This window comes from Stegostoma tigrinum, chromosome 31 (assembly GCF_030684315.1).
Source record: "Stegostoma tigrinum isolate sSteTig4 chromosome 31, sSteTig4.hap1, whole genome shotgun sequence".
NCBI classification, from domain to species: Eukaryota; Metazoa; Chordata; class Chondrichthyes; order Orectolobiformes; family Stegostomatidae; genus Stegostoma; species Stegostoma tigrinum.
Genome location: NC_081384.1, coordinates 28,435,380 through 28,462,929, shown reverse-complemented (window position 1 = coordinate 28,462,929; position 27,550 = coordinate 28,435,380). Strand labels below are relative to the sequence as shown.

General features: G+C 39.2%; 1 protein-coding gene across 2 annotated transcripts in view; it reads right to left on the bottom strand.

Moving 5' to 3' along the window:
• sumo1 (small ubiquitin like modifier 1) overlaps positions 1-20,047 on the bottom strand; it is a 38,257-nt gene extending 18,210 nt beyond the window's left edge. For both annotated transcript variants that reach the window (XM_048560427.2, XM_048560428.2), the window contains exons 1-3: positions 19,929-20,047; positions 9,424-9,495; positions 9,231-9,308 (exon numbers count right to left, since the gene is read on the bottom strand). In XM_048560427.2, the coding sequence (XP_048416384.1) occupies positions 9,231-9,308; positions 9,424-9,495; positions 19,929-19,940 (162 nt within the window). In that variant the 5' untranslated portion in view covers positions 19,941-20,047. The remainder of the gene's footprint in view (positions 1-9,230; positions 9,309-9,423; positions 9,496-19,928) is intronic.
• Positions 20,048-27,550: the final 7,503 nt, after the last annotated feature.

Genomic DNA, 27,550 nt, shown 5'->3' with positions numbered 1-27,550 from the left:
TCAGATTTAGATTCCCCCAGTTCTTCAAAACCTTGTACCACTAGCCTTGCTTTAGCATTGCGTCCCATCAAGTGATGCCTTTTTGGTGCATATCTAGCTGTGACAAAGCAGGGTGTCCTCTATCTGGCACCTCTATGTCTACCCCAAATTTTCTTCAGCTTTGCAATCCTCGTTGTCTGGCATCTGTTATCAACCTGTCTTCTAGTTTGTTTACGGCCACTAAATCTCCTCCACTGCATGGGCTCCTGTTCCTTGTGGCACTCTTCTTTGTATTATATTTCTTGTCTATGTAAACTACACCCTCCCCCTTCTATCAATAGGATTTCATTCTATGTTAGATGGTGATCTCTTTCTCGGGGCATGTTCACTCCCAGACCCACTGTTAGAGTTTACACTATGTTTTTTTTTCCCCCTTCCATCTTTGTACTTTATGTTCCCAATCCATGGATGGCCTAACCCGCATCCATGATCCTTTACGTTTCACCAGCTTTTATGTTTTACACTTATTTTTTCCCTTCATTCCTCCATGGGCATTGGGCATTGCTGGCTAGACAGCATTTATTTCCCATTTCCCATGTAGGCCAGACCAGGTAAGGATGGCAGTTTCCTTCGCTAAAGGACATTAGTGAACCAGATGGGTTTTTCCAACAACTGGCAATGGATTCATGGTCATCATTAGATTCTTAACTCCAGATTTTGTTTCTTGAATTCAAATTCCTCCATCTGCTGTGGCAGAATTCAAACCCAGGTCCCCAGAACATCATCTGGGTCTCTGAATTAAAAGTCCAGCAATAATACCACTAGGCCATTAACTCCCCTTCTCTGCTACACTTATCATAGTTACATTTCTCCATCTACTAACCTCCTATAAATATTTGACTTTGATACCCACCTTTTGGCAATTATCCTGTATGACTATTTATTATTTGTCTATCTTTACTAATAATCTTCCTCAGGCCTTTCCATTCCTTAAGCCCCTGTCCTTTATAATAAAATAACAGTCACAGACTGAAACTGATTTCCCCTGGCCTTACCTCATACCTTTTGGCTTGTTGAATTCTTTGAGACTTTTGCTTTAATGAAAGCCTTTCTACCTGATTTTAGCATTTAAATGCTCTGACAAATTAAAACTAATTGTAACTCCTTCCCTGGATGGGGCTGATCACTCATTAGTGATTGAACTTTGGGATTTCAACCAAAGACAAACTGACAGGGACCATATCCTCCTAACATCTGCAACAAATTCTTAGCATGTGCAGCCAATGTCAGTGCAGGCAAAAAATTAAAGTTCTGCTAACATACCAAAATTTTAGTGAACTATTTTGTCTATCACTACATGGTTCCTTTTGAAAACCTCATTGCTAAAAAGGGCTTCTGAAACTGTATTCATAACTATTATGTTCACATTCTGACATAGATGCCAGAATTTATCATTGAGGAAGGTTATTGGTGGTCCAAGAACAAGTACTTTCCCATTAACTTAAATCAGAATTATTTTCTTATTTTAACTGCATTATTGTTGAATGAAAAAAAAATCTGGTTTGGAAATCTACAAAAATGTAAGTGAAAATGCTTTTTGCTTTACCCAATAAACTCAATCCATGGCCACTCCCACAATGAACTCTGCGGACAGCAAAGTTACTGTAGCCAGTGCTGTAGCCCTTACAAAACTCACATCTATTACTTATCTCTAAGCCAATTATACAACACATCCTTTATTCCTGAATCATTTACAATAACATTTAATCTTAGAAAAGACATATGGACAAATTGCCATTCTACCTTCTAAATTTCTACCCTCCTCACATCAATAACACTTTTAATGTCTTTACTGCTTGTGTTCCATTAAAAGGAATGTAGCCATGTCTCAACTGTGGACTGCAAATTCATAGATTTTCCAAATACAATAGCTTTGTTGTTTCACATATCTCATTTCGGCTGAGCTTTGTTCATTGATAGTCTACGTGATTAGGGTATTTCATCAAGGCTGCTACCTCTGTACTGAAAAAAAAACTGATTCTGGCTATTTTACAAGGTCTAACCACTCTTTTCTAAAGAGTGCAGTGTGTTATCATCCCAAAATCAGACATCGGTACAACTCAAATTCCTGAGCTTGGTCTTGATCCTTTTCAATCAGAGGCCAGACAGCTTTCAAACAGTCTACTCCATACACAGTAGCTGAAAATTCACTGTTCAGTACTGCAGTACTTTAAGACTCTGTAACCAGTTCATTCACTATTGGGCTGAAACTTCTTTTTACCAATCACTGAATATCAGTCTCCCAGTTGTAACTTTCCTGCAAGTATCAAAACAAAATGATTAATATATATTTATTTTGTCATCTTTCATCGCTGTTGAAGTGGAAAATTCAAGGTAGCAGTTTGACTGGAAAAAAAAAATCAAGAATGCTCCAGACAGAAGTCTGGATAAAGATCACAGTTGTAAGGCTAGAGAAAGTAACAAATGTGGGGAAGAGGTAGGCCAAGGAGGGATTTAAAGCCAGTATAGGAATTTTCAGGAGTCAGGTATGGGCGCAGTGGCTGGGATGAGTTAGTATTCTGGAGAATGGAAGATGATAGGCTAGCCAGCAGGGTATGAAATAGTCAAACCTAACAAAAAGATTAAAGAATGTTTCAGTAGCTGTTGAGTTGAGGCAGGGGTGAGTCAGGCAATGCTTCGGATGTTGTAGTCATGATGTGGATCTGTAATTGATGCTCATCTTGGCACCAAATACGACATTAAGACTGAGCACCCACATCCTTTGGCCTCAGACAGTTCCCAGAGACAGAAGTTGAGTTAGCAGCTGGGTAAAGAGAGGTGATAGTGGGGACTGAAGACAATGTATTGTTCTTCACAATATTAAGTTAGAATAAACATATGTGTGTTGCAGTCAGATCACTCAGAAGCAGTGGAAGAATTGAGAAAGGTAATGATAAAACAGAAGTGTGGCATCGATATTTATGCGGATGCATACCCTCGCTGTCTTTTAGGATGTAGGTAAGAGGCAGGCCTTGCTTTTCTAATTTTGGAAACATCCATCTCGTCCTAAGTTCTTCCCAAACTGAAGTTCACAAAATTTCTGAATGAGAACTGGCAAATGAGGAACACCAACAGGATGAGCTTCAACACTGGGGCCGTGGGTTGCATGGGGCAGAGCTTCAACGCTGGGGCCGTGGGTTGCATGGGGCACAGGCTGTAGTTATGACAACTCTGGTTTAGCTTATTAAAACATGGCAAGTCTTGAAAAACAAAATTGTAATTGCATCCTAGTGAACATGCTGTCCACTGTCAATTTTTTTCAAAAATATATACTACAATGATGTAGTCATTGAGGAAAATTGAGCGCTACTAAACTAGACAATATAATGGCATCAAATCAACATGAATCTAAATCATGTTTACATTACAAATAATTGAGCTGTCAAGCACTGCCACGTTCAAGAATAGCTCCTAGCCTGCTCTCCCAATTGTCTGATTAAGTATAAATATTTAAAAGTCAACAGCTAAAGTGGAAAAGAAACAGAATGAATACAGAACCCATGCAAGAGTTTCATCTTTCAATGTGATAATGTATTCATATTCCTCTTATTGTTTTCACAATTTATATACTTCCTGAAAAATGCCATGTTGAGAATGTTTAGAGCTGACACTCAACATCTAGGAGAAGTAAAACAAAAATGGTGATTCCTACTTCTGGAAAACTTGTGATAATCACATGTAATACAGCAGAATTAAAAAGAGAAAAACATTTCACAGTAGGATTCCATGTGATGCTGTCCAAAGCAGGATAATAGGCAGCAGAGCCAGCCTTGGCTCAAGCTTCACAAGTGACCACACAATTTAGATACTTGTATGTGTTGATTTGATGCCATTATGTTGTCTAGCTTGGTAGCTCCCCATTTTCCTCAATGACCTGTTGGAGGACCGTTTTTCAGATTAGACATTAAACCATATCCACCTTTTCAGGTGGACATACAACATGACAATGGCAGTTTATGTAAAAAAGGAGTTTTCTCCCCGGGCATAACATATGCCCAAGTGCAAAGTGGCTTTGGATGTAGTTGAGGTGTTTAATCAGGTTAGAGAGTTTTGGGATCGAGTGAGATTCAGTTAAATCTAAAGTGTGAAGAACCCAATCGAGATCTTTAAGTGGATAATTAATACCCACTTAAGGGACTCATCAGGTCACTTCTAATATTCAGAGACTGGTGGGGCATATGCCTGTTGGAAAGCCTCAAAGATAAGCACTATTTAGTTTGTTAGGAGATTGCTGGATTGAAGCACAGAAACATACAAGATAGGGCTGAATAGCCTGCTCCAGTTCCTTCGAGCCTGCTCCACAATCCATTACAATCATGGCTGATCATCCAACTCAGTAGACTACTCCTGCTTTCTCTGTGGAACCTTTGATCCCAAGTGCTATATTTAGCCCCTCTTGAAAACATTCAATGTTTTGGAATTAACTACTTCCTGTGGTGATGAATTCTGCAGGCTCATGAATCTGAGTGTAGAAATGGCTCATCTCTGTCTTAAGTGGTCTACTCCAAATCCTCAGAATGTGACCCCTGGTTCTGGACACACCCAGTAGAGAACATCCTTCCTTGCTCTACCCTGTCTAGCCCTGATAGATTTTTATAAGTTCATAGGAGATTCCCCCTTCCCCCCACTTCATCTGAACTCCAGCAAACATAGTCAATCTCTCTTCATACGTCACTCTCACCATCCCCTTGGTAAATCTTCACTGCATTCCCTCAAGAGCCAGAGCACCCTTCTTCAGAAAAGGATATCAAAACTGGACACAATATTCCAGGTATAGTCTCACTAAGGCCCTGTACAATTGCAACAACACATCTCTGCTCCTGTGCTTGAGGCCTCTTGCAGTGAAGGCCAATATACTATCTGTCATTTTTACCATCTGCTGCGCCTATATGCTTACCTTCAGCGACTGGTGCAGAAGGACATCCAGGTCTCACTGCACCCTTCCTCTCTCCCAATTGCCAGCCATTCAGGCAGTAACCTGCCACCTTGTTTTTGCTTCCAAAAAGTGAATAATATTACATTTATCCAAATTATACTGCATCTACCAATGACTTGCCCATTCACCCGACATGTCCAGATCATGTTGAAGGATCTCTGCATCCTCGTCACAGTTCACCCTCCCAAACAACTTGGTACTCCTTCACTCAGAGGCAGTCAATGCCTGACTGAGAAAGGGCACCAATGTGAGCTATGCCTTGTCTTTTCTTCCAACCACCATCATCCCTGTGCCAAACAAAAATCATGCAGCTTGCCTCAATGTCTACCACTCGGTGGCTCTGACCTCCCTAATTATGAAGTACTTTCAAAAGATTTGTCATGGGTCACATCAACTCCAGCCTATCAAAAGTGCCTTGGCCCTTTGCAATTCATCTACTGGTGCAACACGCCCTCAGCAAATACCAGCCCTCTGCCCCTACACTCATCCTTGGAATATCTGGATAAAGGATACCTACATCAGACTCCCACTTATTGACTATAGTTCTGCTTTCAACACCATTATTCCCAACAGACTCATCTCTAAACTCCGAGTAGGAGGACTTGGCTCCCCTGTCGGCAACTGGATCCTTGGCTCTCTGACTTAGACTGCAATCAGTAAGAATAGGTGACAACACCTTCTCCACCCTAACCCCCAACACTGCTCCCCAAAAAGGCTGCGCACTCAATCGTGACTGTGTGGCCAAATTCCACCAACGCCATTGTTGTAGGGCAGATCGCAAACAAGACAAATACAAGGAAGAGATTGAGTGCTTAGCGGCATGGTACAAAGATAACAGCCTCTCCAACATCAGCAAAATGAAGGAGCTGGTCATTGACTTCAGACAGTAGAGTGTAGGGCACACCCCTGTCTCCATCAATAGTGCTGAAGTGGAGATGGTCGAGAGCAGCAAGTTCTTGGGAGTGACGATCACCAACAATCTGTCCTGATCCACCCATGTCGACTAATGTTCAAGAAAGCATAAAAAGTCGTCTGAGGAAATAGAGACAAAAGGAAATTCAATATGCCCATAAGGACTCATACAAATTTTTACAGAATGCTTTATATAATGCATCTATCTGGATATATCAGTATGGTTTGACAACTGCTCTTCTCATGATTGCAAAAAAATACAGAGGTCATAACACAGCCCAGTCAAACCAGGCTTCCATCCATTGACTCCAGCTAGATGCTGCATCAGGAAAGCAACCAAAGACTCCTCCTACCCGAGTTATACACTTTTCCATCAGGCACAAGTTATAAAAGTTTGTACATATGAACAGATTAGAGAACAGCTTCTTCCCCACTGCTTTTAGACTTCAAAATTGGCTTCTCAAATGTTAAATTTGATGTTGATTGCACACTCTATGCACTTTCTATTTTTCAGTCTGTTCTATTACCATAATGCACTTTGTATGTTATGATCAGTGTATACTGTATGCAAAACAAAAAGAAAACTTTTCACTGTACCTCAGTACATGTGACAATAATAAATCAAATCAAAAGCACTCGACATTCTCCCTCACCTGACATCTGCATCCCTCTCTGATCCAAGTCTTCTTGTGGGTGGAGTACCAGCTCTGACTGGCTGGTGGAACTGACAATACCTAGCAGCTACTGGTTTTGGTTGCCTGAAGTTCGCAAGGCCTGGGCTAACAACCTGAATGTTTGATAGGCACTTAATGCAGCAAACCTTCCCCTGGTCTCCAGCCAGCATGACAGGTCCCAATCACCAGCCAGTTTCCAAGCCAATACTTTTCCATCTACAAACATGACTAAAATATGTACCTCACTGCTATTTTCAGGGCCTTATAATACAAAAATTGATTGTCACAGTCCCTTAAATTACGCAAGTGGCTATTTCAACAGTTCATAATTGGTTCAAAAGCATAGGCTTTCTACTAAGTGTCATAAGAAATGTTTGAAAGTCCTAGCCCTTTTCTTTCCTTTATATCTATGCAGCAAAGAATTTTAGAATACTGCTATACATAGAATAAACAATTGTGCAGTAATCCTATGAGATCATGTTAGTTGAAGTAAGCTTCAAAGACAATGGTCCAGCACGGGGGCACAGGAAATGTTTCATTTTGTTGCCTCAAAACATTTGGCTTGGCTAAAGTCAGTGGAGGCTTTCGTACCCACGACATCCACAGAAAAATGCTTGGAGGAGCTAGAAGAAAAGCTGTTGTTACACAGTCAGTCTGGAAACAGACCCTTTGGTTCAACTCGTGTATGCAAACCTGACAATCCAATGTGGCTTTGTTCCATTTGCCAGCATTTGGCCTATTACCCTCTAAACCCTTCCTATTCATATACCCATTTAGATGCCTTTTAAAATGCTGCAATTGCATCTGTCTCTACAACATCCTCTGGTAGCTCTTTCCATACAGACAGCCCCAGTGTGAAAAAGTTACTCCTCACGTCCTTCTGTATCTTCTCCCTCTCACCTTAAACCTATGCCCTCTCATTTTTGACTCCCCCCACCCTAGGAAAAAGACCTTGTCTATTTATGCCATCCATGCCCTGCAACATTTCATAAACTTCTACAAGGTCTCCGCTCAGCCTTCAAAGCTGCAGGAAAAAAGCTCTCACCTATTCAGCCTGTCACTATAACTCAATGCCTTCTTCACCACCACGTCTACCTGTGACTCCATTTTCAAGGAGCTAGGCACCTGCATCCCTAGGTCTCTTTGCTCGACAATACTGCCCAGGGCCCTACCGTTAACTGTACAAGTCCTGGCCTGGTTTGCCTTACCAAAATTCAACACCTCACATTTATCTAAATTAAACTCGAGCACTCCTCTGTCCATTGGCCCATCTGATCAAGATCCACTTGTTCTCTCAGGTAACCTTCTTCACCATCCCCTACACCGCCTATTTTGGTGTCATCTACAAACTTATTAACCATGTTCTAACATCAAAATTGTTGATACAAATTATGAAAAGCAGTGGGCCCAGCACCGATCTTTGTGGCACACCACTGGTCACGGTTCTCCAGTCCAAAAAGCAACCTTCTACTCTTAAATGAAAGATGCAAACAAAAAGTCAAGCACCCCAGTCAGACACTCTGGGACAGGGACAATACTGGGTTAAGTGCGCAGTAAAGCTCACACTGTTCTCTTAAAACAGAAAAGTAAAAGATTCCCCAACTCTCAAACTGAAACAAAGTTCCAGCCACTCTTCGGGGAGAAAAAAAAAGAGAAAACAAACTAACAAACAAAATGTTTTCTTAACTCTGTCTCCACCAACCATTACTGGGGTATGGAGAATAAGGAATCAAAATGTAGCATTAACATTCCTTGACGTAATCAAACTCCTTTCAACTCCATCCTCACTGAATGCTCCTGGGACAGGGGCAGCAATGGTCTAATAGTCAGAGGGAAATGTTCCTCCGCCCATTGCAAATAAAAATAAAGTTTCCATTCCACCAACGCCAACACACACTTCTGGGACAGGGACAAATGTGAGGTTTAAGGAAGAAACAAAAATCAAAGTCACTTTGGCTCTTTCAAGCGATCCAAATCAACACGAAGGGAAAATGACACAATCCTCTTCCTGGAGCACCAAAACAAAAAAAAACTAACACAAAATCAAACCTTACACTATGGAAACCCAAAAGTCTATTTCAGAATACCATTATTCAGGCTAAGACACTATAGCATCTACGGTGGCCATCGGTCACAAAAGGCCTCCATAGTACCGGTGTGCACCATGTGCTTCCGTTCCAAGGACAGAGGGCAATCATAATGGCGAAAGGGGGCAGACAGGCAGAACTGACAAACCCCTCTATGGCCTGCTGCCCGGGCCTATTAATGGCCATCTTGACCAGGCTCAGATGCAAAATCAGGAGACAGTCCGAAGACTTGTCCACTCCTCCTTACGCTATGTGCTCATGCATCCGGGGCGTGTGCAAACAAAATTTCAACAGCAGTACCTTCAAAAGGGCTAAACCATGGTTGAAAACAGATGCACTGAACATAAAAAGTGAAACACTTTCTTTCAGGCCACAGAATGTGCACGTGATCTGGTACCTGGTAAATTTGTACAGTCGCTGGTTGCAGGGAACACACGCATACAGCGCTGTCCACCCAGATCCCCAATAAAACAGGGGAAGACCTCTTTGTAGATGGCATTGAGTACTCTAACATGACCGCAAAGCTGCTTGAAATTGTTTTTCATGCTGGCAGATAAACAGGACAACCCTCTCGGTTCTCACCTGTCGCTGACAGTAGGACTCCTTCAGCTTTCTTAGTTGCGTGGTCATTTTCACTTTGAAATGGATCTCACTGTTATCCTGCAAAAAAAATTTATTTTGTAGTTTTTAAACTTTTCCTTAGCTGCAGCGCAGCAAATTGAACAGCCTTCAGCAGAATTAAATAAGACAAGTTATTCAAGGAAATGACACTCACCTGGCCTATAACTTTTAACTTAATGTATTCCCCATCCTTCTTCTCTCCTGTTTGGCTGGAAGGCTTTGCCTCCTATTCATAACATTAAAAAAAAAAGGAGAATTTTGGTCAGAACAATTTTACTTTAAAAGTAACTTTGTACAGAATGCTATTGTCTAGATCGGTGATCACCTCAATTGTCCCTGTTGAGTTGGCAACGTATCACAATGCAAGTGTGTGTCATCTTGGCACTGGTTTAAAAAAAAAGTTTTTCCCCTGTCAAATATGTCAGAAGTACGAAAGAAATCATGAATTATTTTTCTTTTATTTATTTCTAACAGATTTTAGAAAACATATAGCACAGTATAGCAAAAATACCAGCAGATACAGTTGAAAGTCTAAATGCAACTGGTAGTCACTGAGCCTGTGCTTGCTGCAATCACAAAATGCTGTTTCATAACAGATGTAACATGTTACTTTATTCTCACTAAAGAAGCGTGAAAACAAGTCCTAGCAGCAGCATGTAGCAGCATCTTCAGTCCAAGGCACCAGTAATGTTGATATACATACCAAATGTGCATATTTTCCCATTTGAGTCATATATCAACAATTCAAGGTCTATTGACTCAGAGGATTTGGTGAGAGGATCTTGAGGAACCTCCAAAGTGACATTATTGTTTCTGAGAAAAGTCATACTCTCATGCAATGAAGACAAGACTTTTCAAATATTTCTTACAACTGCAAAGCAATGTCCATTGTGAGAGGAAAGAAGCAATGCAAAAGCACCAACGTCCTGGAGACAGGACTAACAGTAGTTAACGCATGAAAGAGGGAAGTGCCTGTTAGTGAAGAAGGAGAAGGGTATTTATACGCAGCTGCAGGAGCGAGAAGTAAGGTGATAAAGTATTTTTCCTTAGTTATATTAAACCAAATGTTATTTATTTTTCCTATAACTGAAAAAGTTGGCAAAGAAATATTCAAGAAGAAAATTCAAATTTGAAATTTTTCTAGCATGTGTGCCTGGATCTATTCAGAAATGTGTCCATGGTACAGCATTTGGAAGGAATTTACATTATTCTATATTGTAAAGTGACACCCACAAAGACGCAACACAAACGGTTTTGCTACCTCAAAATGAAATGTGTTCAAATGAAACAGTGAGCAAGGGCCTACCGTGCCTGAATCATTTACCTGGAAAAAGTCTTCAATGATATCTTCAGCATATAATGCATCCATTATTAGAAAATTTAAATGTTACTATTTGTGACAAAAAGGGTGTCATCAGTTTACTGCATTACAGCTCATACTTGGTCAAGTATAAAGTTAAGAAACACTTCAGACAAAGCAAACCAATGAACCAGTGAGAGGCATAAAAATTCACAAATCTTTACCCTGCATGTAACAGAGAACTGTAACATTTGAGACACAAACAGCTTAGCAGTAATGAAAGTTATGGTTGTATCACGTTTCAACATTTATTTAGATAACAGTAATGCATAATCGAATGCTCTTAATTAAATCTTAATGTTCCGATGATTCATTCCACATCTGCAAAGAATGGGCAACAGTTTAATATGATGGTGATGTCAGTCACAACTTCTTCAAGCATCACATGCTCAGTGTGTCTATATGAAAGCCAGTTTCTTTATTATGGAGCTCTCTGCAGGGGAGAATGAGAGCGAGGCGCGCACACACACGCAGTAAGTTGGTGACAAGCCAACAGAAAGAAACACTAGGGATAACAACTGAGGGGACCCTAGAAAGTGAGAATTTTTGCATGTTTGCAGATTGAGATAACCAAGATGAGAAAGGCAAAACAGCTATTCTGTGGAAGATGGCAAAAGTCAAAAGATAACTAAAGAGATTAATAAACAAAACACAGTAAAATGCATTGCTGGATTTTGCAACCATATAAATAATGCTTTTTCTGTTACCTTTCTGAGAAAACTACTTTTAGATGATCATCCATTGCATTTTACAACATTTTCCACAACTAAACTCCAGAAGGGGTTACTTGAAGCACGTTATAATTGACCAAATATGAAATTCATCATCAGTGCAAACCAACAGAAACACATTAATACTCAGACAACATCCCCATGGCACCAGCAGGAGCTGTGTGGAATATACATAAAGGAGTTTGCTTACTTGAACCATGTTTTCAAAACCAGCAGTGAAAGAATAATAGTTTCTTCAAAAGGCCTCAACCAATTATGTACTTGCAGAATATGATGTTTAAACTCATTTTAAAGAAAGGTTAATGTTTCAAGCATGACCCTGCATCGGAAAAATCCCCTGCTCTTTTAATTGATCCCTGATTATTTGCTGATTCACGTTAGGCACCATTATGGTGAAAAGACCGAGCAAATGCAATCTTTTAATTCTGCTTCACTACCTTCTGTCTCAGAGTTGTTCTTGAGAGAGTTTGAAAGTGACAGAACACGAGGAAAATTGTAATCTCAACTGAATGGTGAAGAGACACATAGCAACAATCTAAAGATCATTCTGGCTCAAATGTACTAATGTATACTAAGGTCTAATTTTGTCATTACAGATTCCTTGCTTTGGCAAAATAAAGTTTGCTTGAATTTCTGGAATACAAATACTCTGCAGTATTTCCTGAAAAATACAATATTTTGAGTGACATTGTAAAAAAAAAGTATTGATATACACCAGACAAGCAGAGGTTGGGGATACAGGTAATAATCAAAACAGAAAACTTGTTTCAGGTGGTCGTTATGTCATGTACACATTGTTAGAACCAGTGCTTGTCTTTTCCATTTCTCACTCCGCACCATGGTTCCATTTAACATGTCAATACTAACTAGTTTGCATTCATCTAGACTAAACTGATTTTCTAATATTATGCAGGTATGTATACTGACAGTATAAGTGGTATGTGATTATACTGTCCAAAAGACAGTAAAACGTAAATGCAAATTGTGCACCACTTTATACTATACACAACAATTCACTTATCTGTAGGTACAGGTCTTTCTTCACTGCTGAAATATGAGCAATCGTATTGAAGGCAGAAACAGATAGATAAGTAGAAGAATCAAGGGTTATGAAGTAGGCATGAGGATGTTGATCAACATGATCCTACTGAGTGGCAGAGCAGGCTCGAAAGATTGAATGGCCTTCTCCTATTCCTAGCTCATGGCCTTAACAAATGGAGATCACAGCAGGTCAGACAGCATCCATGGAGAAAGACTCAACGTTAGTTTGTTCTCTCCATGGATGCTGTCTGACCTGCTGTGATCTCCAGCATTTGTTGTTTTCAGTGCAGAATCCAGCATCTGCAGTAATTTGCTCCTGCTATCACAGCAAGTCTACAACTGTCCGACTAGCAAAAACAGCCACATTGAGTAACAAAGAACACTGATTCAAAGCACTGAAACCAACATAAAGCAGACACAAAGAGAAGTCAAGCATACCTGTGAGAAAATTCATTTGGATCTGAACGTTAAAATAGGACAGGAGTTAAAAGACAACGTATTTAAACTGCACGCAGCTTCAGGAGAACAAGCGTATAAGAGAATTTGTAGAGGTTGAAAGTAGTGACTCAAGTTCAAGAAGTTAGGGATGAACTGCCTTTGTCGGACGCTCCTTTGGGAAGAGAGAAAGATATTACAGGAAAAGTTTCCCTGTTTTTTGAACTATTACTCAATGACAGCTCAGTGGTTAGCACTGTTGCCTCACAGCACCAGGGACCCAGGTTCGATTCCAAGCTCGGGCGACTGTCCGTGTGGAATTTGCACATTCTCACCGTGTCTGCGTGGGTTTCCTCCCATAATCTAAAAGATGTGCAGGTTAGGTGGATTGGCCATGCTAAATTGCCCACTGCATTCAGGGGGGTGGGGGGTGTAGGTTAGGTGGATTATGGGGGTGGGGGGGGGGGGGTCTGGGTGAGATGCTGAGGGACGGCGTGGACTTGTTAGGCTGAAGGGCCTGTTTCCACACTGTAGGGATTCTGTGACACTCCAATATGGGAGAGAGAAAATTGGATATTTTATCCAGTATCATACATTTCCTTGGCAATTCTACTCAATTACAAAATTAAGAGAGAAAAACTTTTTTTTAAATATTGACATTTATCTATGTTCGAGGAAAAACAAAAACACCTAAACAATACAAGCTTCTTCTTCAAAAAAATCTGCCTCCGCCATCCACTACTCTTTCACCAATTGACAAGGATTTACCTTGCCCTCAACTTTTTCCAACAACACTTTTCTGTGAATTATTAAAACCAAGCAACAGATGCCCAGAGTGACTTCTCTCAGAGGACTTTTCCCTGCTTACTTAATATATCACCTGTCATATGGCAAGGATTTAGTATCATGGACAAGATGTACATTACTCCAAAACTATTAAAGAGCAAGGCTTCTGTATCACAAACATTATTACTCTGCATGATTTGTGGTCTGGTGTTCAGTGTGGACTAAAAAAAAGAAGCAAGAACATATTAAGTGGAAGGAACTAGTGTGTCGTTATTAAACAAGGCAACTTTCCTAGAGTCATAAATATTAATTCTTCTATTTGTGGTATATATTTTTGATGTTATTTTCCTTGTAGCAAAATCTCAATTAAGCAGAGGACGCCCTCGCTTTGTTAAAATTGTCATGTTTGGTTAATCCAGTTGATTCTTTAAAAAATAAATAAATCGTGAACAATTAGACTGGCAAGTGTGCATGGATATCATCTAGATATTTTCTACATCACCTGTTCATGGAGATCTTACTACACAGAACTGGATCAGAGATTTGAATCTGGGCCTCCCCTTGTGCCTTAAAACCTCTATGGATGTCATCTACACTACCTTGCAAATGACATACAATAAAAGGGCTACACAAGAGTGTTCTGGCATAAATAAAAGGTAAAAGATAGCCTTTTGATTTGGTAAATGGTTGAGGGAGGGGGGGGGTGCCAGAAAGTGGGTATAAAGGGTAAGTGCTTACATTGGACATGAGTTTTCTTCATATATTGTTGTCTTGGATAAAAAGGTAAAGTATCCAAGTTTGAAATGTATTAAGGCAGTAAATAATACACCATTGCCATCTGTGTAACAGAAACAATACTGGACTAACAATGCAAAACCCCAGGCTAATGTTACCAGGGCAAAGGTTCAAATACAACCACGGTGAGATAGGAATTCATAAAAAAAAACTATAAACCTAATGGCAACTACTTAACCACTGACGATTGTCATTAAAAAAACATCATCTGGTTCACTAATGTGGTGTATGTTAGGTAAGGGAAATTTGCCATCCTTATCTAGTCTGGCCTACACATGACTCTAGACCCAAAATGTAGTCAAACAAGATTGGGGAGTCCAAGAACACAAGTTGTTTAAAGTGCATAGATATGTACCAAGAGTGATTAATAAGAATAATATAACATTAGCCTTTCATAGATGACTGGGCCAGAAATGGTCAAATACAATCGAGTACTGCATTCAATTTAGGATATAGCATCACGGAAAGGAACAGATGTAAAACAGATTGTCAAGAACAATACCAATATTTACAGTGTTAAATTGGTGGGGGCAGGTTGTATAAACATGATGAAATTATCTGTTTAAAATTTCTGAAGTGAAACATAAACCTAACCTAAGATATTTGAAATATTACATTGAAACTGTCAAATCAATTTATCAACACCATTTCTTTTAGAGGTAGAATCAAGAACAATGGTACACAACCTCAGAATAAAAGCCACACTATTCAGGAAAGAAATCAAAAAACATGTTTTTCACAAAGTGTGATAGAAATCTGGAACTTCATATCCCAAAAAAGCCTTGGGAATGCAGAAAGATAACTAAAACTTCCAAGAATTCGCTTAATATTTTTGGTTAAGTATAAGCTTCAAGGGATTGGGAGTTGAAATTTGGATCTGAAAAGCTTATTCTATTGCACAAAATAAAAAAGGGCTGTATGACTACAACATGACTAGATGCTTTAAAAAAAAAGGTGGCTAGCCTTTTCTTTTGGTTAAAGAAGATTTTTTCTTAAAATGAAGCTTTCCATTAACAGGATCAAGATAGAGAAACATAAACATCACACAGAATTAAAATAAGTCCCAACAGATTGTAGTCCTTATAATTATCAAGTCATGCAATAAGCCTGTGCACAGCTTGCTGAATTATTACATAGTGCTGCACTGGACAGTGGCACATGTCAGAGAACCAGAAGACCCAGAGTATTCAAATCCTAAATCTCATACGTGCTTTCATCACAACAAAAGTAAATTTGCTAAATTTGCTTAAAAAGCTCAATATAAATTGAAATCTCTCTCAATTATTAATCTCTCTCAATCAATGTAATCACTAATTCAAAAGTCCTGTGACGCAGGGGTATCTGATCTGACAGCTACTATCAACAGTAAAATGTTATTTCTTCTGATCCAAAAATCAAACATTTTCTGGATTAGGTTGAAAAGAAAAATCACCACCAGTGAACCATTGCTACAGGTATATGCATGCTGTAAACATGTGTATCACATTAAAACAATCACAGATCTTACACGGAGTTACTCATGTTTTGTCATAGGATACAGTGGAATTGGAGTGACCCAGTTGCCTGTTTGCAGCTATAGTTTCACCCAAGGCTCTGGATAGGAAAAAAAATCACATTCCATAAGTGGTTGATTTATGGTCTTATGTCCGAGCATACTATTATTATGAATTTCTATCTCCACATTCGTACTGGAAACTGCCCATGGAAGACTCCTATGTTGTAAATGTACGGTCTGGTCAACAGTGCTTTCACTGCATTCCCGTTTTGACTCTCAGTGCCTTATCCAACACTTCAATAAAATTCAATTTTTGGTTTCTCAAATGGCCATAATAGTGTTACATAAAACCAGAAACAACTTAAAAAGTACAAACTAAAAATAAGATCAGAGTTTATGAAATACACAACCAAGACTCAAATCCCTGCATTTCCAAACTCATTGTGAAACTACAGAATAGATTCTACGCAATCTGTTAAAATTAGCATTCGTTCTGGTTCTGAATACTGACTGACATTTTCAAATGTTATCACTTGCACTTAATCCTTAAAACCAGAATATGCAAATTACAGATCCCCTAATGAAACCACTCAGGAATTGGCTTTGCAACTCCACTCCAGTTAAAAGTTTGGATGAGAAATTGCCTCAAATTCAATAAAATTTTTCATGCAAAACAGAAACAGTCGTGGAGGTTGATGCTGCAAAATAAAAAGTATTCTAACCATGGTGCCTACCTTCTTCATCTTCTATAAAGCTCTGTAGGCCTACAATTTCACTTTCAATGAAAATTATGACATCTGTTTCTCTACGACTGACCATCCAGATATTAAAATATTTCATGTTTTAGTGCACTTCTACAATTTAAGTTTGTTTTTGGTTAGAGGAAAATACTGTTTTAAACAAAGGAGGCTGTGCAAAGGGATGGATTCAGTTCAAAAAAAATGTTTTTGAGGTACAGATTTTGAACATCGCTAAAAAGGAGACCAGAGGTTGAAGCTTTTCGCTTTGCGGTCATCAAACCTAGGATGCAAGAAAAAGACTTGGAGGAAAAATAAAGTATATATTTTATACAGAATGAGAAAAAGCAGCTGCTTGCTTGGACCATAACTGTTCTTGCTGCATCGCCATGTCAGTTAACTGTCAATCATAAATTCTCAGGCAAAGGTAGATGGATTTTGATCTGTGTGGGCATTTCCATGGCAATGTAACAGAGTTTGAACAGCTCCATGGCTCTTTTTTGAAAAAGGTGCCATGAAGGGATAAATGTCTTTGTCTCCACAAAGCAGGATTCTGAGTATTTAACTTACATAGCTTCTAGCATGCACAAATATCTACTCGCTAACCTTAAATTGGTTTCAACTGTAACTCTTAGCATAGTCTGGATTAAGCAATAAATTATTTTCAATGGCAGAATCAGATCTAATGGTGGGTCCACTTTTCTGATGCTTGGAAGCACAGGCTAGTTGAGTGGCATGTTGCAAGTTGCAAGTTGCGAATAGTCACTGGGATGCTTGATGCAATCTGCCAGTCATATGGCCCATGTGATACCACATCAGCACTGGCAATCATATCATGTTATTCATTTGTATGGTAGGTAAAAACATCTGTCTGGTTTGTCAACAGCATCCTGTCAGTGCAGAAATCGACTCATGAATTTACTGAAAGTAGAAGAGAGAGACAGCTAGCTGCAACTATTGTTCAAACTTTTAAAACACTCCCATTCCAGTGGAATCTGAGGTAGACTGGTGACTGGTTTCTTGTATTGTAGTTCTCATGAGTGCAAGATAAAACGTTTCAATTTCTAATCTCCCTTTAAGAATGCATAAATCATGTCCACTGGAGTATATGGTGAGTTGTACTCAATATTGCACTTCAATGGAACATTGAGAGCAAAAGACGAAGGCATTGAGCCAATGAGTTCTGCATCAAAGGAAAACCGCTTGACAACAATATTTTGACTGGCCCCTTGACTAGGTGACCATGGTTGTGTGGGACTAGTGCAGCAGAGAAGATGCACAAACTGTCTCTTATATGAAGGCACTGAAATGTCTGTTTTCCACTTCCCTTTCTCTGCAAATACCCTACTGGAGGAATAAAGTGCCCTTAAATGAAGTAAAAGCAAAAGTTCTCAACAAATGAATGAAATAGAGCAACAGCATGAAATAAAGCCAAGAGCTAAAAGGAATTCAACACAAGAGAAAGAAAGCAACTCATCAAATCCTGTAATCCAGACCAGTGCTACTGAACTGTTTCTCACAGGTTTTCATCTCTTTTTCCAACCTCAATATTTGTATCTGGATGTTCATAAAGAGAGGTAAAATTTAAGAAAAGATAGAGTTTAAGTTGCACAGTTATAAGTGAAGAAATATGAATTGGTAATTGCCATTGATTGAAGACATTTGTTTGAAATAAACAATTATTTGATTGTTAAATACAGAAGCTGAGTGAGCAACATTGCTTCTAACCTACACCACTCAGAGATTCTCCACTCATTGATCAGTGTCCTGACACATTGGCATCGGAACCAGAAGCCACTACCGTGCACAGACCTCAGAAGTCCGACCAGCAAAACAAAAATACACAGCAAATATAGTTGGTGAGCATGATTTTTTAACTGGAGTTTATCAGTCAGGTAAACTGGGCGCTTTGGATAGTTCGACTGAATCTCTTCATATTTGTGATGATGCCAAAAATACAGCATACTACTTAGCAAATTTTGACAAAAACCAAAGAGTAACTTCTGACCTCAGGGCCTTGGTTTATCAAAACATCTTTGTTTCCTCAACAAAAGCAGTTATACATATTTTCAAACAAATAGAATGTTAGAAACATGGAACATTAGAAACAAAGCATTCCTCATCTCAACTGATTATGATATATAATAAGCTTCCTTTCAAGCCAATCTGCAGTACAAGGGTCTGTTTTTCTAGTTGATCTGTTAGGCCAAACAGACAGTTTAAACTCAGTTCACTCATATCTAGTGGGTCTAGGCCCGAAACGTCAGCTTTTGTGCTCCTGAGATGCTGCTTGGCCTGCTGTGTTCATCCAGCTTCACACTTTGTCATCTTGGATTCTCCAGCATATGCAGCTCCCATTATCTCTGATCACTCATATCTAGTGCTGTGCGGCTCAGCTTCAAGTAATTTACTTGTCAGCGCAGTTTAAACTTGGTAACTTGTATGAATTAGAACACAATCAATTCTGCTGGTGATAGAGGAATTAGTATTGTTTTGTTCAACATGCTAAACACAGCCTATATGTATTGCCTCTGCAGTCACACATGATGCAGAATTATACTGTGGACATATGGAAAAACATTTAAAAAATCAAGTTCAAGCAGTTATTACAGTAAGCACACGATAAGAACTAAACCTCATCATACTTTTAATTCTGTTCCCTAGCCTAACTGGGAATAATTTTGTTCACGATCTTCAATTAATCATTTTAATTAATCTCAAAGTACTTGAACTAGAATTGACAGATCTAATTGTGAGAAACAGGACTTGAATATACATAATCCATTTTGTTACGTATGAATATTTTTAATTAACATCATTGGATTGATTAGATGCTGTCTTAAATTATGTACAATATATTGACCATGTAATTTATAACCAGCCCATTTTGTCATGAAAAACTCCAAAGATTCAATACCAACTATAACATACATAATGTACATGTACGCCAGGATAGGCTAATTATAACAATGAAAATTAGGCTGCATTCGATCGTTAGCTCCTCTACTTCGCTGTACAGTCCTTAAGCAGAATTCAAAACTACCCCCCTCCAAAGTTACACTTTCACTATAAGTACATTTTACAACCAATTTAGATCAAAACAGACCTGCAAGGCGCGTCCCCGATCTACGAGGCGCGCACCCAAGATTTCTTCAGCTTCCTTCCCTTCCGCCTCCATTTGAACCCCGTGTTGAGTTGCAATGTTATACTCAGTGACCGAAACGCAAAGCAATACTAGCACAATATTTGTTCTTCTAAAAATGAAACGTAACCACCTACCTGATCAGACATCTTAACGTCGGACAGATGTAGTTTGAGGAATTCAACCACCAATAAATAGCAACTCTCTCACCGGCCACTTCTGCGCACCGACCAAGCACTTAAACGCGTCATGAGCGTCATGACGCACAAAGCATTACGCATGAGTCTCGTTCTCCATGCATCCTGGGAGTTGCAGTTTTTCCCGTTTGTATTCCTCACTCACTCAGCGCCTTCACTTACAGCGCCACCTGTTATGGAATGGATTTCTAGTTCCGGGTGCGCTTTCTTCCACCATCAATCGACGCAACAAAAGAGAAAACGACATTTTACACAAGGAACTATGGGAATAAGCTTTATTTTAAATGTTAGCTGAAAGGCCCAAACTACAGTAGTTTAAAAGTCTAATCCTAGGTTCTCCAATTGTATCATCGTTTCTCAAATGCCTCGGCACGCAAGTATTACTTTGCAGGAATTTTAGTTTTTATTTGTGGTTTGCAGATCTACACTGTTTGGTAAACTTCTGACTTGTTAAAGAGTTGTTAGCATTGTAATGGGAGTGGCAGTGAGATGAGAATATGTGCTCGAAAATACTGGAGGCACTTTGCAGATCAGGCCGTAGCTAGAACAAGAAACGATCAGGTGGATGATTTAAATATAAACAGCTTTTAAATTAAAAAAACAAAGCAAACAAAAAGTGACTTGTGGTGCAATGGTTAAATGTCCCTATCTCTGAAACGGCCTGTATTGGAGGTGTGACATGACATGTCTAAAGAGGCTGGTTTTAAAAACTATAGCCCAGAAAAGGGAAAGAATAAAAATAAAAACTCATCTATTTTAGAGTACAAGGCAGGAGAAATCTTAACCACAGTATTGTAAAGAAAGAGCCAAATATTGAAACATCAAGAAATTTTGTATCAAAGTCACGTTTTTGTTCTAAATTATGGACTAATATTAATAATCTAGTTTGTTATAATTTAATTAGTTTGGCTGACTGGAATTTGGAGTTTTGCTGGGATAGTACTTGGCACTTTTCTCCAGTTTGCTCAAGTGTCCTGATCTTCAGATCCCATGAGCCCCTTCCTCTTTAAACTGCTTCTTGTGTTTACTTTTAGCAAAACTCAGAGCCTCCTGCTTGCCCTGGGAATTGACATTACTCATTTGCCAACCTACTCCAGCAGATGCAGAACTTCTTTTCTATGGAATTTGGAGCTGGCAGGGAATCATCCTGGTGGTGGCAGAAGTGGGGTCTGCCAACCATAGGACACACTTGATAAGTAGTCTGATGGTGATTTACTGATGGGCACCCTGCAGGGCTAAGCAAGGTGAGCCATGTCATGTTTTATTAAACTTTCCACTTGAGATAAATTTGTTAGGTTATAATAGTTTCTGGCTCAAAACACATAAGCAAATCGAAATAAGAGATGCTGGAGAATCTGAGGTAACAAGGTGTTGAGCTGGATGAACGCAGCAGGCCAGCAGCATCAGAAAAGCAGGAAAGCTGATGTTTCGGGTCTGGACCGTTCTTCAGAAATCATTTCTGAAAAAGGGTCCAGACCCGAAACTTAAGCTTTCCTGCTGTTTTGATGCTGCTTGGCCTGCTGTGCTTATCCAGTTCTATACCTTGTTACCTGCAAATGGAAACAAATGAGGTTTTTAAAAGGGAGACTGGTCTTGATCCTTGCATATTGAATAATAAAGGTTGCCAACTCTGGTTGGACATATTCTGGGAGATGTCATCACATGACAGCCAACATTCCTCCCATAATCTCCTGCTGTTGGCAAGTGAAACATGCATATCGTCACGGAGCCCTACCTTACCAAGGGATTTCAATGGCCCCTGGCTTTGACATTTAAAAATCTGGGTAGCATAACATTAGTGCTTAATTTAGTCTTTCAACAGGTCAGAGGTCTTTATAAATATTTTGTTACAGCATTTGAAAATAATTGACAAATTTTTAAAAATTTCTAACAATGATTTATTGTGCTTTCTGTCTCAGCAGACAGCATGTAATGATAACCAACCTAGAAAAGTATCTCTGGTTTTGAAGAATGAGACAGATTTCTAAAGCTATTGTGTGTTAATTTATTTCTGTATAGCCAAAAACTTCTTATAAAGCTGACATTCAATCATGTCCTTTCTTGTGTCTAAACTCTGGACAGCAATGAGAGGAAACCAGAGTATAGCCTGTTCAAACAAAACTTTTCCAAGCCTAGATCTCACTAGTGCAATTTTGATGAAAGAAGCAACCAATTCACAATTGGCTTATGCATAGTATTACAACTTGCAAATAAGTTTATCAAATACATGAGCTATTTAAGAAGAACTATTGAGGTTCACATGACACTATTATAATAAAATCTCAAAATACTTTGATCAAAGCAGCAATCAATCCACAATTAAAGCAGAAAGATTGATTTCTAGCAACACTAGTATGAATTAAGATTAATGATTTAAGCAGCAAAGTATTACTGAAGTTATTTACCAAGCACAAGCAAAGATATCAAGATCCAAGCTCTAAGTAATTTCAGAAATTACAACAACTTACGGAATCAGGAAACAAGTAGCTTTAAGTTATGTGCAAGGCAGGTAGCAAAAACAGCTCAGGTTCGAGGAAAGACAGGATGGGCATGTTCAGGCTGTAGGCATGCTGTAAGCAGTTTTACTTAGAAATTGCAATCTTGTAATCAAGTTGCAAGTGTTGGCATAAGTGCAGCAGTAATCAAATGGCAAAAGAGATTCTGGTGTAATTTTACATAAAACTTAAGCTGAAACAGTGCATTTAAGATATTTAAACTGTATGCATTACAATTAATCCAAATGCAATAGATAGTGATTTATTTATCCCTGAGATTAAGACCATCCAGTAAGCTTTTTCTGGTACATCCCTCTCTTCCTCTTGTCCAATTATCCCCTCAAAGACCCGAACTTACATCTTTTTCTAGTTTCTCTTCTGTATTTCCCTAATGCACTCTCCCAGCACAACTCATCCATGAGAAACAACTCCTGCTTCCTTTCTATTCTGCGTGAGCAGTTGACCACCCAATTTTTTCCTTCTTGGCTCTCATGTTCGCTGATGAAGAGCCATTTAGAAAACAGTATTTTAAAACTACACTGAGAAAAATAAAGGGTTTGTGTCTATTCTTGTTCAAGAACAACTTTTAGGTTTCTGAGATCTTCTTGCCACTAACATCATAAATATTGTAATTTTCATGCATGTTTTATGTTGGCAGCCTCTGTTCTTTGCTGCTAGATGGCAGATAATCACGTAGGTAAGAGTGAACAATAAAAGACAATATTTAAGTCCAGCATTCCAGAAAAAACCCATTCTAGATGTCAGCTGCAAAAAAAATGACTGCCTTTTTTATGAAATCCCTACAGTGTGGAAACAGGCCCTTCAGCCCAACAAGTCCACATCGACATTCGGAGCATCCCACCCAGACCCATTCCCTTATAACCCACCTAATCTATTCATCCCTGAACACTATGGGCAATTTAGCATGGCCAGTCCACCTAGCCTGCACATCTTTGCATTGTGGGAGGAAACTGCAGCACCCGGAGGAAACCCACGCAGACATGGGGAGAATATGCAAACTCCACACAGACAGTCACCTGAGGGTGGAATCAAACTTGGGTCTCTGGCGCTGTGAAGCTGCAGTGCTAAACATTGAGCCACCGTGCCACAGCAATTCACAATGCGATTAAATGATTGTGTGACTATGTCAAAATGTTGTGAGTGACATTTTACTTTCAATTAGATGCTAATTCACTTTAGTGTTTACTTTAAACATACATGTACACCTGGTGAACAGAGTCCATATCATTACGTTAGCTGTTAATCTTTGTTAGAAATACCGGCAAGATAATGCTACCAACTGTTTGAAAATTTTGTTCAAAAAGGTTAAAACTGTTAAAATGAGTGGCAAAAAATAAAAGAAATTCCCATTTAGCTGAGGAACTGATGCATTGAATATTATTATATGAAGGAGCATGTTGCCTACACAACTACGAAATATAGCCTTGCAATTATCAGCACTTCAGTACTCAGTGAATCCTAACTAGCTAATCTTTTATTTCAGTTTATACTCAAACCAGATGGCAGCACTATACCTCAAGTATCAATTTAGTCCTCTAGCATTCAGAATACAATTAGTTATACTACGTTTCTTCAAAGCAGTCACCAGTAGGCTGCAAGTATTGTATGAAAAAATATACCGTGCAGCCAATTTGTTACTAGTTATTAAAAACTGAAATTTTCATGATTCAAGATGACTACACACTCTGACAAAAATTGAGGACATGTTGTAAAAAACTATGAGGCAAATAGCTTATTAACTGTTAAGTTATGTGTGGGAGTGGAATACTGTTTGTTCAAAATAACCCAGAAATTCTTTTACATCAAATTTATATCAGACTAACAGGCCATTAAGCTCAATTTTTCTACACTGGTGTCTGTGTACCCTACATCCCCCTCAAACCTTATTTCATTTTTTTATTACCATCTCTACTTCTATACATAATTCCATTTTAGAATCAGATTTCCTTAAAATAATGGGAAACTTTCATCAAGCCTCTAATCCTTGCAATTGGGGTCACATGTTCAAACTGCTTATGAGCTGATTTGAAGCAACCTAATCATTGGAAAGGCCTCTATCAGCTGGGGCTACTTTTTGGGAAAATCATGGTGTTTTGTTTACTTAGTGTATCAAGCAAAATTGTGACTTTTTTTGTCAATGGTTGAAATATCCTACATTTCATTGTCCCATGGAGTCTTCAAGAAAAATTTCTCCACAAATTATTGTCTCAGCATGTTCTAGTAGCTGTAGCTGACAAGAATTGAAATTTCATTTAATGGATACATGTTCAAGGTGCAAGAGGACATTTACAGCTGCTAGAGGGAGAGGACAGAGATAGAGAGGATACCGAGACAGGGGAAAGAGGACATTACAACAGGAGGAAAAGGTCATAGTGACAGCATATTGTACTAAAGGAAGAGAAGACAATGCAGTGTGGCAAAGTATATCTGGTGCAATAAAGGAGGGCATTGTGGCAGACGAAGACAGAAGTCTGTGATGGGAATGATGGGGCATTATATTAAAGAAATGGAAATCATCATGGCACAGGAATAGTGAGCCACAGCAAAGGAAGAAAGAATATCAGAGAAGTGAGTAAAAAATGGCTTTGAGGTGGGCCAGCAAAGGACATCATGGTGGGAGCAGGAAGAGAGAACATTGAAACTTGCAGCAGAAGAGAAGTGGTCAGTTCTGGAATGCAGGAAATGGATCATTGGCAGGGTTGAAAGAGAGGCTGTGATCAGGAGCAGAGGCAGAAGGGCATCCTTGAGCAAGTGGGAGGTGCAATCCATTGCTTATGGTTCACTTGAGTGCTAGACAAAGCATTTATTTACTACAGCACAAAGTTCCATCACTGTTTCGTTCCTACCTGAGAATCTACTATTCAGCCATTAATTTTAAACTAGACGAAAATTCCCTAATGTTATTAAGCATCCTATGTTTTCTTGGTGAGCTCTCAGATGTCAAAAAAATTTGGTGTCACAAGAACAATTGTGGGAGCAGTTGGTTAGGGTCACAACTGATGTATTCAATAGTTGAACTACCCGTCTACAGCCCATTTTGTTGGTAAAGGGACTACTATTGTAGTGTTTTAGCAAAATTTAATCCCTCCTCCTAGGAAAGGTTGCAGGTCGGAGGCATTTAATTAGATTCAAAGGCACTAGGTGGGGACCCTGCCAGTTCCCTGGCTATGACCTGATTAGATCTGGGATGGGCAAGTTCCCACATGACTGTCAATAAAGATTCTCAAGTGTGCAATTATAGCCACCAATAGGGTCTCACCCCACTTGCGTGGATATTGAAGCAATGGCAAGCAGGGCACTTGCCACATGGGGTCTCATATAACAAACTTTGCAGTCTCTTTTGTTGATAGGCAGTCATGTGTGATGGCTCTGGGGCGTGAGGAGGCATCGAAAGCCACCTTCATAAATGTGTAGCTCTGGTCTGTCCCCGGGCCTCTGAGTGCAAGGCTTGCAGGTATGACTGTCTCCCATTGTCACTACCTGAATTAAAGAATTTCTTGAACTATGATTGTCTGGCAGTTTTCAAGGCACATGGAGCAGGATTTCCATCCCTGATTCAGGGAAAGTGTTAGCAATGAAAAGCAAAAATAGTACAAACTACTGCCAGAAAACAATAATCGAGTAAACAATAAAGTTACTTTTTTTTAATCTTTCTCTTTTGTATCTGTCCAATAAATTATTTTGTGAGTAGAATTTAAAGAGATCTGAGCTAGACAGAAAAAATAAAAATCAAAAAAATGTTTCCTTTGTTTCCCTTTAAAAATATTTCGGCTACAGATGTGTCTGCCTATAAATAAGCTTTTACTTTGCTGTTGTGCCTGCTTTCTAAAATGAAAACATTTTGATGTATAGAAATAGAAATCCTGTTGATCCAGAAAGCCCGACCTTCCTTTCAGGTTTTGAGAGTGCTTCAATTATCAACCACTGTTGGAAAACGACAGGTTGTTTGAGGGGGGGAAATTAGGTAGGTCAGTGAAGGAAAACTATTTAACCATTGTAGGATTCCACACCAAGTCTCTTATATCTTTGACAACTTTTAATATGACCATAAGAAATACAAACAGGAATAAGCCATTCGGCCCCTTCAGCCTACTACTCCATTCAATAGGATCATGCCTGATTTGACACTTCTCACATCCATTTTCCTGCCTTTTCCCTATAACTGTCAATTCCCTTCCTGATCAGGAATCTATCTATATCAGCCTTAAATATACACAAGGATTTTATCCCTATAGCTCTCTGTGTCAAAGGGTTCCAAAGAGTCTCAACCTGCTGAAAGAAGAAATTCATAGAAACATACAAGATAGGAGCAGGAATAGGTCATTTGACCCCTTGGGCTTGCTGCACCATTCAATATAATCTTGGCTCATCATCCAGCACGGTGTCCTAATTTTCCCCCCTCCATATTCCTTGATCCCTTTAGACTTCACAGCTATATCTACATCCTTTGTGAAAATACATAATGTTTTGGCTTCAACCACATTCTTATATAGCGATTTCCACAGGCTCACCAATTTCTAGGTTTAGAAATTTCTCCTCATTCTCAGTCGTGAAAGGCTTTGCTCATCCTTAAATTATGACCCCGGTTCAGAAGTCTCCCACAATCGGGAGCATCATTCCTGTATCTAACCTGTCTAGTCCTAATAAAATTTTATAGGTTTACATGAGATTCCACACCTCCCCCCTCCATTCTTCCAAACTCCAGCAAACACAACCCTAACTGGCTCATTCTCTCCTTTTACATCAGTCCTGCCATCTAAGAAACGAATTTGGTAAATTTTGCTGCACTCACTCTAGAGCAAGAACATCCTCCTTCAGATAAACTGCACACAATATTCCAGGCGTGACCTCACCAATACACTGTATCATTGCAGCAAGACGTCTTTGTCCCTGTACTCAAATTCTCTCCATATGAGGGCCAACATACAGTTTGCCTTCTCTCTTGTCTGCTGCACCTGCACGCTTTTAGTGACTGGTGTAGGAGGACACCCACGTGTCATTGAACATTCCCCTCTCTCAATTTACAGCTATTCAAATAATAGTGTG